This window comes from Paramormyrops kingsleyae, chromosome 15, assembly GCF_048594095.1.
Source record: "Paramormyrops kingsleyae isolate MSU_618 chromosome 15, PKINGS_0.4, whole genome shotgun sequence".
Taxonomy (NCBI): domain Eukaryota; kingdom Metazoa; phylum Chordata; class Actinopteri; order Osteoglossiformes; family Mormyridae; genus Paramormyrops; species Paramormyrops kingsleyae.
Window position 1 is genome coordinate 14,681,445 of NC_132811.1, and position 11,602 is coordinate 14,693,046.

The following is an 11,602-nucleotide window of genomic DNA, read 5'->3' on the forward strand; positions in this document are numbered from 1 at the left end:
CAAATGTATGAGTGCTGGCAGTTAATGTTTCCTGGCTAATGACTCCAGTGGCTAATGCTAAGTCCCGCCCCCCCACTTCCTCTGACCTCACAGGAAGTTCGACACGCTGATCCAGGCGCAGGCCCGCGAGCTCTCTCACCTGAGGCAGCGCGTGCGGGTGAGCCGGGGCGTCTGCCGCATCCTGAGCCAGCACCTGGACGACACCACAAAGGCCTTCGAGGAGCTGCTGCGCGCCAATGACATCGACTACTACATGGGGCAGAGCTTCCGCGAGCAGCTGGCGCAGAGCAGCGCGCTGGCCGAGAGGGTCAGCGCCAACATCAGCGGCCGTGAGTGCCCCCGCCACCGCCCCGCCGGCTCACCCGTCTGTCGGGTACAAACCCATCACATCAGTGTGGATTTTTGGTCATCGGCTCAATCTGATTGCTTGGGCTTGACATGATGGCTGCAGGCGATTAGGGGACTGGCCACAGATCAGATTGTTAGGTCGTGTTACACAATTGCCTCAATAGTCACATGTTTCAACTGCAATTTGTTCAACTTTTGTAGAATCTGTGGGTCAAAGATGAGGTCAGAGTAAAATGGAAAAAAATGGGGAAGAGTAACAGGGAACAGCTGAAATGAAAAAAACTAAATATCAAATATCAGAATGAAATGAATCCAGATCAAGACAGAGTTACAAACATTAACATACATTTAGCAAAAATAGCAAAGAAAATTTAAAATTTGTTGATTTGTTGACAGGAGACCCTGCAGAACTTCTAGATGATAAGATGGGCCACGAGCTGCTTGCTCTGAGGTCGGTGCTCCTCAAACCTCCGTCTTCCACACCCCCCCATTTCTTCTCCTAGAGCTTCCTCCTTGATGGGTTTAGGGTTCAGTTATCCTCTCTGTTTCACATCACCACCATCCCCTGCAGAAAAAACAGCTAAATCTACAGCACTGTGCAAAATTCTCAGGCAGACAAAGAAAATGATGTTGACATGATCTTCCTGTTGTTATAAAACTATGATATTATGTTTCTCAAAGTGTGTTAGCCTGACCCTTTCAAATCCTCTCCTAAAGTATTAACAGTAACCATTCAATACACCTGTGTACTTCCTGACTCGACCATTAACACACCTCATATGGCTAATTGATACTTCATGTGCCTCTGAGAAGAGGTTCAGAAGATGTTCCTCAGCCAAAGTGGTGTTCTTCTAGCCAGCCAACAAGATATCAGTAACTTTTCCAAGAACAGAAGAGATCCTTGTTAGTTTTTAATTGTGTTACTGTTAATTTGCTTAATTAGTAAAAATTGTGGTTTTTAAGCAAGTGCACACTTTCTGGCCAAATAAACATTTTCTTTGTATCTCGAGGACTTTTGCACAGTACTGTATGTATAAGGTGGACCCGTGTTTGTGTGGGACATGCCTACTGCGGCATGCATCTTCATTCCACGTGTGGTGTCGTCTCCGCTGGAAAGCGAGTGAGTCATGGAGGAAGAGTCAGAGACATGTTTGTCCTCTGGATGGCGCCGCTCTGACATTGCCGCTGGCTCCTGCGCATGGAGTCACGGCCTCACTGTGGAAAGTCACCGCTGGTTCCAGGCGACAAGTGATTTGATTGGATAATTCCCATTCCCCAATAGGTCAGAGCAGCCTCCCCTTGGGATGAGGGGGGATTTAGTAGACATTTAAACTGTTTTCTCTTCTGCCGTCCTCCATCGATCTCTTGAGTGTAGCGCCATATGTTTGGATTGCGGTAATGAGATGGTGTATGACTTCCTGCGTTTTCTCACTGGATTCCTACAGATGCTTCTCTTTGCATCTTTATCATCTTTATATGAAACTGAGTTCTCAGTCGTACAGTCTTTTTATTTTTTGTCATCCAAATCTGGCAGCCGGGAGTCTGCGGCTGTGACAGACCGCGTCCTGGGAGGAGGGGGGGGGGGGCAGTCCCCTCACGTGTCTGGCTTCCCGATGGTACGCGTGGAGCACGTGAATGCTGGGTCTGCCTGCACCTTTTCATGTCCATCCCCCCCAGGCAAAGAAGGTGCATTCTGCCAGTCCGTTTGGCGCTTTGTCGCTTCTGGGGGGGGGGGGATGCGCTATGCTCTCACTGTGATGACAGGCAAAGCCGAGGTTGACATCTCCTCCTCCCCCACTCCCACCCCTGTGTTATGGGTCCAAGCGGGAGGAGAAAGGGAGCGAGAGAAAGAGAGAGAGAGAGAGAGAGAGAGAGCCACACTGATCGCTTCATCTCAGCCAGGATCACATCTCACAGCTCAGGATAAATAAAAGCACGAGAAGCTCCTTTGCTGCGTGGAAACACTTGGATCCTCCCTTCGGCTGGGAACAGCCTCTCAACTGGGATCACCTGAAGTTTTTATTTAATTCTAGGATTTTCATTCAATTAAGTAAGAGCCGGAGCTTCTTCCAGTGAACAATCCACAACCTTTTTATTCTCCCTGACTGAGAAAAGAGCTTGTCTCGGACGGATGCAGTCGGGACTGATTTGAGGCATTGAGACAGTCCATAACAAGGTTAAGCTGTAAAGATTACTGGCCAGTTAAATAGGTCAGGAGGAACTACTGGCCCTGCAGTTAGAGGAGTAAGTCTGGCGAAAGTGGCTTATGCCAGTGTTTCCGACTGCCTTCAGATTGTGTTGAATTTTAATTTTAATTAAATTTAATTATGTTAATTATATGTAGTAATTCGATATTTTCTTCTTATTAACATTTTTGAGAAGAACTTATTGTAAGAGCATGTTATCCTCAGCCTGCCAATAAAACATCTGATGGACCAGCCAAGACGATCGCTGGATCAGCTCTTTCGGGCGGCCCTGGTCAGTCAAATGGCATTAAATCCTCCGACAGACCAGCTAAGACAACTGTTGGATCAGCTCCTTCGGGGGTCCTTGCTAGACCAAATGGTATTAAATCCAATCGGTGATCTCTCGACCCCAGAGGATGTTGAAGAGTCCTCTAACTGCTTCTCCGAAGACCAGCCAGCCCCAAAGGAAGGGGAAGCTCTCTCAGCATTTCTACACTAAACCGAGTCTCTCTGCTGGTGCACTCGGACATTTATTTAAGAGAAATTTGCCTCGGGGGAGGTGAGGCTGTGTGGCACCTCGATTCCATGGAGTGTTGGGTTTAAGCTTTTGAACCACCTGAATACTGCTGGGATACAGGCTTCATGCAGCCAAGTTTGTAAAGGCAGTGAGTGGCACAGCTTAGCTGACTCAAGATAATCATCTGGGTCTACAATGCCAGCATCCCCCCTCCCATGGCGTTGCACAGGAAATTGGGGGCTGAGTCAAGTTTCAATGGGGACTGGCCAATGTCGGTATGTTTCCCGAAGCCTTGTGGCAGATGAGAATTAAACAGATCAGCCCCAGCAAGAGGTAATCAGATTATCTGGAGGTTTGCGTCGTGGGGGTGGATTCATTGTTGCCTGCTCTTTCTGGGTTCACCACTCAGAATAACAGCTAAATTGGTTGAGAAGACGGCACTGGACGGCACTCCGGCTGGACCGGCTGAAGTCACAGTCTAAGACGTTGGAAACGTGTGGGCTCCGCCTTCTTTGGAGGCAGCCGGTTTTTTGGACTGGACCCCGGGTCCCGTCGGCCCAGATGGTCAACCCGGCACCCTGGTAGGACTCACTGAGGACCGGGCTTATCACCGGGCCATGGCCCCTCTGTGGAAGTCCATGCTGTCCAGGAGCAGCCCGCTCTACCGCGAGTCGCTGTTCTCCTTCTCGCTGTGGGAGTGCCGGGTGAAGGAGTGTGAGCTGGCATTCCTCAGGAAGCAGTTCGAGAAGGAGAAGAAGGGCCTGCAGAGGCAGATGGACAAGTAAGAGTGGTAGAGAGGTGAACAGGTGCATGTGCTCGCAGGAAAAGAGCCAGAATCAGATTACAGACAAGAGATGCTGGTTTTTTGGCTGAATATAGAATATGGTTATATAATAAGAGCTAGGGATGTCTAGGTCTGTCATTGATGTTGGGTTAGGGTTTGATACCAGAACATTTATATGTGGTAAATCATCTATATGTTGTAATCATTTATTAAAGTAAATTTATTAAGGTTTGGTTGAAGTACACTGTTTACACCAGGGCTAGGCAACCCTGATCCTGCAGTCCCAGTATCCAGCAGGTTTTCCATCCTACCTGATGAGGTACTATCTGCCTGAGATCAGGAGTGGCTCGTCAGAGACCAGGTAGGATGCAAAACCTGCTGGATACCGGCACTCTGAGACCAGGGTTGCTCACCCCTGATTTACAAGATAATCATGATCAAAACTGATCGAAATTGCATGAAACTCTTAGAATAGGACTGTGTGTCTTTTTGTTTGTGTTTTGAATTGGCCATCAAGGTGGGGGTCAGAGGCTGAGCAGTCACAGGCAGCTTTGCTCGCCTGGGGATCGGCACGTCCATTAAGTTACAGTAGATAACGTCCCTGAGCACAGTGCATAATGAATTACTTTGTTGAGATGGCTTGTTTCCTGACCGATACAACGAAATATCTCCATAATCTAACTAAATCATATTTTTGACAGATTGTAAATGGTCCCAATGAGAGTTCTGGTTCTCTGGTCATACCTGCTCTTGCTGATTGTTTCTAGTTGATTAACAGGCGTGATTTACCTGTCTCACTATTGAGGGTCTGTCTGTCTGAAAAAACTTTTTCTTTCACCTTGAGTTTGGTCCATGAAGCTCTCTGATTGTCTCGATCTAACCCGTCACGTCAACCCTTGTACTGACTTCCGTTCAGGCTGAGCAAGGAGCTCCAGCAGAAGGATAAGATCATCGAATCTCTGCGCTCTAAACTCAAGCAGCAGCGGCCAGACACCCCTTCCAGCAGCCACGCCCTCTCAGAGACAACCAACCAGTCGGACAGAACGTCCTTCATTTCCGATGAGCATGGCTCCACCCACGGTGACCTGGAGCTGGGCTCGGAGGTGGACGCGGCCAGCGAGTACAACCAGGAGGACCAGGAGGGGAGACTGAGCCCACAACACACTGGTACGGCATGAACTGTAGCAGTCGCTACTGCTAAATACATGTAATCATTTTTATTAAAGCCATTTGGAAAGTTTTAATCCAGTGTTTCCCGCCTCGGTCCTTGGGGACGCCCAGACAGTTCATGTTTCTGCTGCAAAAACATGGACTGTCCTGTAGGGAGCTGGGAGGGAGCAAAAATGTGGACTGTCTGGCAGGGAGCTGTGAGGGAGCAAAAACATGGACTGTCCTGTAGGGTGCTGGGAGGGAGCGAAAATGTGGACTGTCTGGCAGGGAGCTGTGAGGGAGCAAAAACATGAACTGTCCTGTAGGGAGCTGGGAGGGAGCGTAAATGTGGACTGTCTGGGGGTCCCCGAAGACCGGGGCGGGAAACACTGGTTTAATCACTTTCTTACCTGACATTATGAGAGTAACCCCGAAGTGGTTATCTTTGCTGAGTCTCATTTATATTTTCATTCCAATCAGTACAGTACTCCCCTTACCGGTTCTTATCCACCACTTAAGGACCAAACCACATTTTTGTTGCCTTCCACTTACTCCTCCTCACCTACACAACTGACTCTTCTGGTCACGCCCTGAATTACCTGCCTAAGGTATGCAGGTGGTGGATTTCAACAATAATGTTGACCAACTGGTAGGGATGGTGGCTGGTTCACTTTTCCCTGATCTGTAGACCAGAGTAGGCCCGAAGGACTTCATTCCATCCGCACCAGCATTGCACATCTTCATCCAGCGACATTTTCTTTCAGATGCTTTCTGTCGAGGTAGCACTTCACCTCACCTCTCACCTGTGCCATGCTCCTCCCCAGCATCACGCAGACCTCAATCACCCTCCAGCTGTCCTAGCATATTGTGCACGGTGTCCAGTCCCGTGGACAGTCTGTCTCAACAAGGTATGACTAAATTACATGGATCTTAGAGCATGAATCCATAGTATAGGGGGGCATACAGGTATATTGGGTCAGGCTTTCAAAACGCAAATGTGGTGCAGATTTCGTATTCCGTTTGTCACATATGTAATATCCACCAAACATTAGCGTTAGCATCTGCTGCTAAGATATCTGTGGTGCAAACTTTGGGTCTGGGTGCTGAAGTTGCTGTGACATCTTCATTTCTTGACCCCCCCCCCCCTCCCAGGCCTCTTTCCTGGTTTTATGCCCAGTTCCCATCCTATCCCTCAATCTCAACACTACCCAGCCCCTCCGGGTCAGAGGGAGCCTCTGCTCTCTGACCCCCCATCTCAGCTACCGGGGCTCGGCTGCCCTGGGGCTGGGTCCATCTCCTTGGCAGAGGTGCATCGGGAGCTGCAGACGCTGCAGATGCAGCTAGCAGACCGTGAGCGCGCCTCTCTGCGTTGTGTGCGTGTGCGTGAGTGTGTGAGAAAAGCCCACATCATACTGGCTTCCAGATCGTCGTGCTCGCAGCTTACTGAGCAACAAGACAGCTTTCCAGCTACCCATACAACAGACTACTTAACTCCCTCTAAAGCTGATCTACATTCTCTGTTAAGCTGTATTGGCAGTCAGTTACACATTATTGAAAATTCAGTAGTAGTAAATATTGAGAGATGGCAAAGACATTATGATGTGGCAGTCTAATACATTTCAAATTTCACCAAAATTAATGTCAGAATAATCGGGCCTGATTGGATGCAGAATAAACTAGTTTCCCAATGGCTGCGTACGGGACTCAGAGGCCTTGCAGCCGATTGGAACAAAATAACTGTGCAGTGTGGATCCCTACCCCCACCACCCCACCCCCCCCCCAGCTTAGGACTCACCTTTGCATGCTTTTCCCCAAGCATGTTCCAACCTTTCATTCTCTACCTCTCTCTCTCTCTCGCTCCTAATCACAGGGTTTGTGCTGAAATTCAGCTATGACATGATTTGCTTGATGGTTTAATGTGCTGTTTTGCACCCGTTCACCTGACTGAGGATCGAAAATGCTACTTTATACTCAGATGAGCAGGGTGTCACCGTTTCGCCCTGTTTGTTTTCACTTCACGCAGGCTTTACGCTTCCACATGTTAAGCCGCTGCCCGCCTACTCCCTGGTTGACCAGCCTCAGCGGAATCCCTCCAGCTACCTTCCCCATCACGCTTTTCACCAGCCTTCACTCAGCAGCAATGACACCGGCACCCGTCTGAAGGCGGAGCCAGGTTTGATGGATCGTGGTGCATTGTGGGAGATGAGCCGCATCGGCCAGCCAATCAGAGCCTCTGCTTACGGCGACATTTTGTCGGGCTCGTCGGGGTACCAGTCTGGCACCAGTCACACAGGTAAATATCACCACTCCAGCCTTAAATCTGTCTTGAATCTGTTTGGGGTAAATACGAGTTCACCATGGGCCATAGCTTCTCTCGGCGCTGTAGGCACTGACCTCATGGAGGAGCACCTGAGGGAGATCCGCAGCCTGCGGCAGCGTCTGGAAGACTCCATCCGGACCAACGACCGCCTGAGGCATCAGTTGGAGGAGAGGCTGGCTTCTGTGGGTCGAGATGGTGGTAAGAAGCGATGGGTTTCCCTTCATGCCACAGCAGTCCCTCCCAGCTGGTGCCTCTTTCACTCACTACATTGTTCTATTGCAGGAGCACCAACGAACATCTACATCCAGGGCCTGGACTCCCTCAGCACACTGTCGAAAGAGAACCAGGCCTTAATGGAAGAGAACCTTCATCTCAAACAAGCCAACAGAGGTACCAGTCAGTTACATGAGTTTCCAACAAAATGCCAATTCTGTAAATAGGGGAAAGATGTTGGTATAATGTGGAACTTGCATTGACTGATATTTGTCTTAGTCCAATTCTGTTTATGATCTTCTTTTGGGGCATAGTAATGCACCTGAATTCTCCAGTCCATGGAAGAACACACTTGATGCAAATTTTTGACACTAACACACGCTGACAGACATTATCCGCAGCTACATGAAAACCAAAAACCAAGAAGAGGCACGTTGCTGGAAGCCTAAATTGTGTCTGTCTGTGTCTGTTCCCCCCCTACCCCCCACCCCAGACACCTTTAAGGAGGCAGAGCTGCTTCGTGAAGCCCTCCTGGCTGGACGGGCGCGGCTCAAGCAAGTGGAGCTGGAGGTGGAGCGGCAGCAGGAGGAGAACAGCCGTCTCCAGGCCCTCATCTGCGAACAGGCTCCGGAGGTCCAGCGGCTACGACAGGAATGGCAGGGCAGCCAGGAGTCTATCAGCAGGTATCCCCAAGCCTCTTAGATCAGCCTATGACTGTGACGTAATTCTTGTAGTTGTACAAAACAATTTATAACTTTCCTGAGGTTGCAGTAGGAATATTTTCTAGAGTCTGATCTCTCAGTGTTAGAATTGATGTCAGATTCATAATTGACCTGGTCACATATCCATTCTTCTTTCATTTTGCTCATATTGTGGCAGAAAAGAAAAAACACACATCTAAAAATAAATCTATTGGCAAGCACTATTTGCTTTTGAGTCATGTTGTTTAATTTTGAGTTAACTTGTTGAAATACTCAAAGTTTGCATTTGTTGGATCATAATAACTGAACATAACCACAAAAGCTAATGCTAATGATAATCAACAGTTTAGCATTTTGCTAGGCGAGCTGGCAGAGAGCTTGTGAGTCATTTACTAATGGGTATGCCCTGCATTCTCAGGCTAAAGCACAAAGTCAGCCTGCTTCAGCAACAGCTGGCCGACAGCCAGCAGCTCATGCGATCCCTGCAATGTGAGCTGCGGCTATACGAGGGGATCTGCATGACTGCCAAGGGTTCCCCCACTGGTGAGTGCAAGAACTACGCCAGGGAAAGACCAAACCCTTGAACCATGAATGGAAATGGGGCGAATCGTGCAATATACATTCATGTATTTTCCAGCAGGCTCTGCCTCTGAGGGCCAGAGCTTCAGGGAGACTTCCCCTGTGGAGCTGGGAGGGCTCCTGGCAGAGCTGCGCAGTCTGCGCATGCGTCTAGAGCGCAGCCTGCAGGAAAACAACTCGCTGAGGATGCAATTGGAGGAGCAGACCTGCACAACAACAGCCCCCGGTGATCTACAGCTGCCCACTATCACTGCTAGTGGCCAATCAGACAACACCTGCAGGAGACAGCTCTTCCGTGGTAGGATACCACAAGGCAGGCATGGGGGTGGGGGGATTAGAACGATTTCAAGGCCCCCTGAGTGGCAGGGGCCCTAAAAAATTTGGAACATAATATGGTCTGGGTTGGGGGCTTTCATAGGGCCCCCCTGCCACCAGGACTTGTATGTAAACCATTCATCTATTTTCCAGTTATTCTGGACATGGTCACGGAGGACCAATATGGATTTTAAAGCCAGAATCTTCATGGCTTTAATCTTGAAGGGATCTTGGTCCTGTACTCATGAACAAAGTTGCTTTGTGTTTAAGTATGCAAAAAACTAGCAAAATTTAACGTCTGTCTCGACAGATCCTGCACCATCTCCACCTGTGCGAGACCCAGGGTTGTTAAACTCTGGTTCCACATACTCCTTGTCATCTAAATCCCCAGACCCAGAAGATTTGGATAGCTTGTCTAATGGTATGGGTTATTTCACAGTTACAAGGGTTGTATTTTTAATGTAGAATTGCACATTACAAATTGTATTACTTAGCATTAGATCATCGGATGTCTCCAGATGTCTGTGGTATATTCATGGTCTTCCTTACACTGGACAATTGTCTTTTCCACAGATATCTTGAGGCCACACTCAGAGCTGGAAGGAGACGCTCCAGATGGCTCATTTGCCAACAAGAATGGGCGACACACCATAGGACACGTGGACGACTTCAATGCCCTCCAACAGCAGATCCTGGAGGGTAAGATGCTGGTGCACAAGATGGAGGCCAAGCTGCACTCATCTCTCACATCCAGCCTTCTGGAGGTCACTTCTGGAAAGGTAAGGATCTTCAAACTGTGTCCACCAGGAAGCTGCTATTCCCAGGTTCTCTCACCTAAATCCCTATCTGTGTCTGACGGTGTCCAGGCCTTGGACCATGGCTTTGTGAAGACCCTCCTGGCCAGTGCCAAAACGTTGGATCAGATCCTAGAGGAAGCCACGTCTCTCCTGAAAATGTTCTGGAGGGCCGCGCTCCCTAGGACGGAAAACACCTTCCAGCACATTAGAAAGGTCAGCTCTCTTACTATACTTCAATTATGCAGACAACTGCTCAAGATTAGTCAGGATTCAGAACCTGGAGGTGCCACTCTCCATCTTGAATACCTTCGTAGCATTATGTCTTAGCAAAATCTTTTATTTTAACAGCCGCAGGAAAGAGTGAATACGTGACTCATGAGTGAATAAATGCAGTAATTAAGAATTCAGTTGTGACTCCCAGGAGCAGTCAATGAAGGAGGAGATCCATAGGCTGAGGGTGAGGATCACCGAGCAGGAGGGGTTGCTGCAGGACACTATCGAGAGGCTGAGGAGCACCAATCGCACTAAGGAGAGCATGGAACACTTCATCGTCAACCAGCGTGAGGACCTCTCTTTGGATTCACCTCCACACAGTGGTGATACCTTTGAGACCCAACCCATGCTACCAGGGGCGCTGTAAAGGGGGGGTAAACGATGACGATTCTCGGGGCCCATGACTGAGAGGGGGCCCAGAGAAGCCCCCAATAAAAAAGTCTCAGCTGTGTTGGGGGCCCTGTCAAGATTCTTTTCATGGGGCCCAAAACCCTTAGCAGCGCCCCTGCATGCTACACTAGCTGGTGGCCTTCTCTTACTTATTTAGTCCTAAAGTGTGATTTTTCTACTTTATTTGTGCAATGAATCAAGACAGGAACCTATGGATACAAACCTCTTTGTGGAGATTGAATGAAGTCCAGCGGGTAGCTCAGTGGTTATGGGCCAGTGTCAATGATACTGCTGATATATGTCCTAGTAAGATCCCTGCTGGAGGCCCCTGATGATACATTACCATAAATTGTCAAAATTTGTAAGAAAGGAAGTTCGTTTGTACTTGTGCTCTTTGGTGCTTGTTTACCCCCTCATGTGTTTTTTTTTTGCCTCACAGTATCTAGAACACGTGACGTCTTGAAAAAAGCACGGACGAATCTTGAGGTGAGCTTACACCATTGTGTTTTAGATGCCTAGTGATTTTTCAAGATACAGTTTTGCAAAGACCTGCAAAAAAAATAGTAACTCACATAAAATAGACTCATTTCCGGGCTCTTCATACAGAATCAATAGACCAGTGGCAATTTGATTTAATCTATTGGTGCAAAGCAACATATAAATTAAAAAAAGTGATGCACATGTATTGAAATTATTAATGGAATATATATATGGTGGTTCCTCAGTAAGTAACGAAAAAACGACTCAAAACCCAATATTAGAGAAACATTCTAGCCAGAAACATGCTTGCAGAAATGCTGGTCTGAATGGAATTGGTGTGAAAAAAGGGGGCCGTAGTCCAGCTTGATTGGGTTACATGTCATGTCAGGAGTCACTTTCTGTTTCCTGTTCTCTCTGTCCCCTGCCTCAATACTGTCCCTGCCCAACTCTCTCCCAATCCTTGACTATGTCCAGAAGAACGAGTACAAGATATCTACCCTAAGCTCCTCCTCTTCCTCCCCCCACCCTGGTAAAGTACTGCTTCTGTGGC

General features: G+C 48.4%; 1 protein-coding gene across 11 annotated transcripts in view; it reads left to right on the forward strand.

Annotated features, from left to right (window-relative positions):
- pde4dip (phosphodiesterase 4D interacting protein) overlaps positions 1-11,602 on the forward strand; it is a 65,728-nt gene that overhangs the window by 51,621 nt on the left and 2,505 nt on the right. For 3 of the 11 annotated variants that reach the window (XM_023804501.2, XM_023804502.2, XM_023804492.2), the window contains 17 exons: positions 94-329; positions 745-799; positions 4,752-5,002; positions 5,749-5,892; positions 6,137-6,334; positions 7,008-7,277; positions 7,353-7,502; positions 7,587-7,694; positions 8,011-8,200; positions 8,637-8,761; positions 8,856-9,095; positions 9,423-9,533; positions 9,686-9,891; positions 9,979-10,122; positions 10,331-10,469; positions 11,012-11,058; positions 11,527-11,581. In XM_023804501.2, coding sequence (XP_023660269.2) covers positions 94-329; positions 745-799; positions 4,752-5,002; positions 5,749-5,892; positions 6,137-6,334; positions 7,008-7,277; positions 7,353-7,502; positions 7,587-7,694; positions 8,011-8,200; positions 8,637-8,761; positions 8,856-9,095; positions 9,423-9,533; positions 9,686-9,891; positions 9,979-10,122; positions 10,331-10,469; positions 11,012-11,058; positions 11,527-11,581 — 2,669 coding nt within the window. The remainder of the gene's footprint in view (positions 1-93; positions 330-744; positions 800-4,751; positions 5,003-5,748; positions 5,893-6,136; positions 6,335-7,007; positions 7,278-7,352; positions 7,503-7,586; positions 7,695-8,010; positions 8,201-8,636; positions 8,762-8,855; positions 9,096-9,422; positions 9,534-9,685; positions 9,892-9,978; positions 10,123-10,330; positions 10,470-11,011; positions 11,059-11,526; positions 11,582-11,602) is intronic. The other 8 variants (XM_023804494.2, XM_023804495.2, XM_023804496.2 and 5 more) reach the window with 8 other exon arrangements.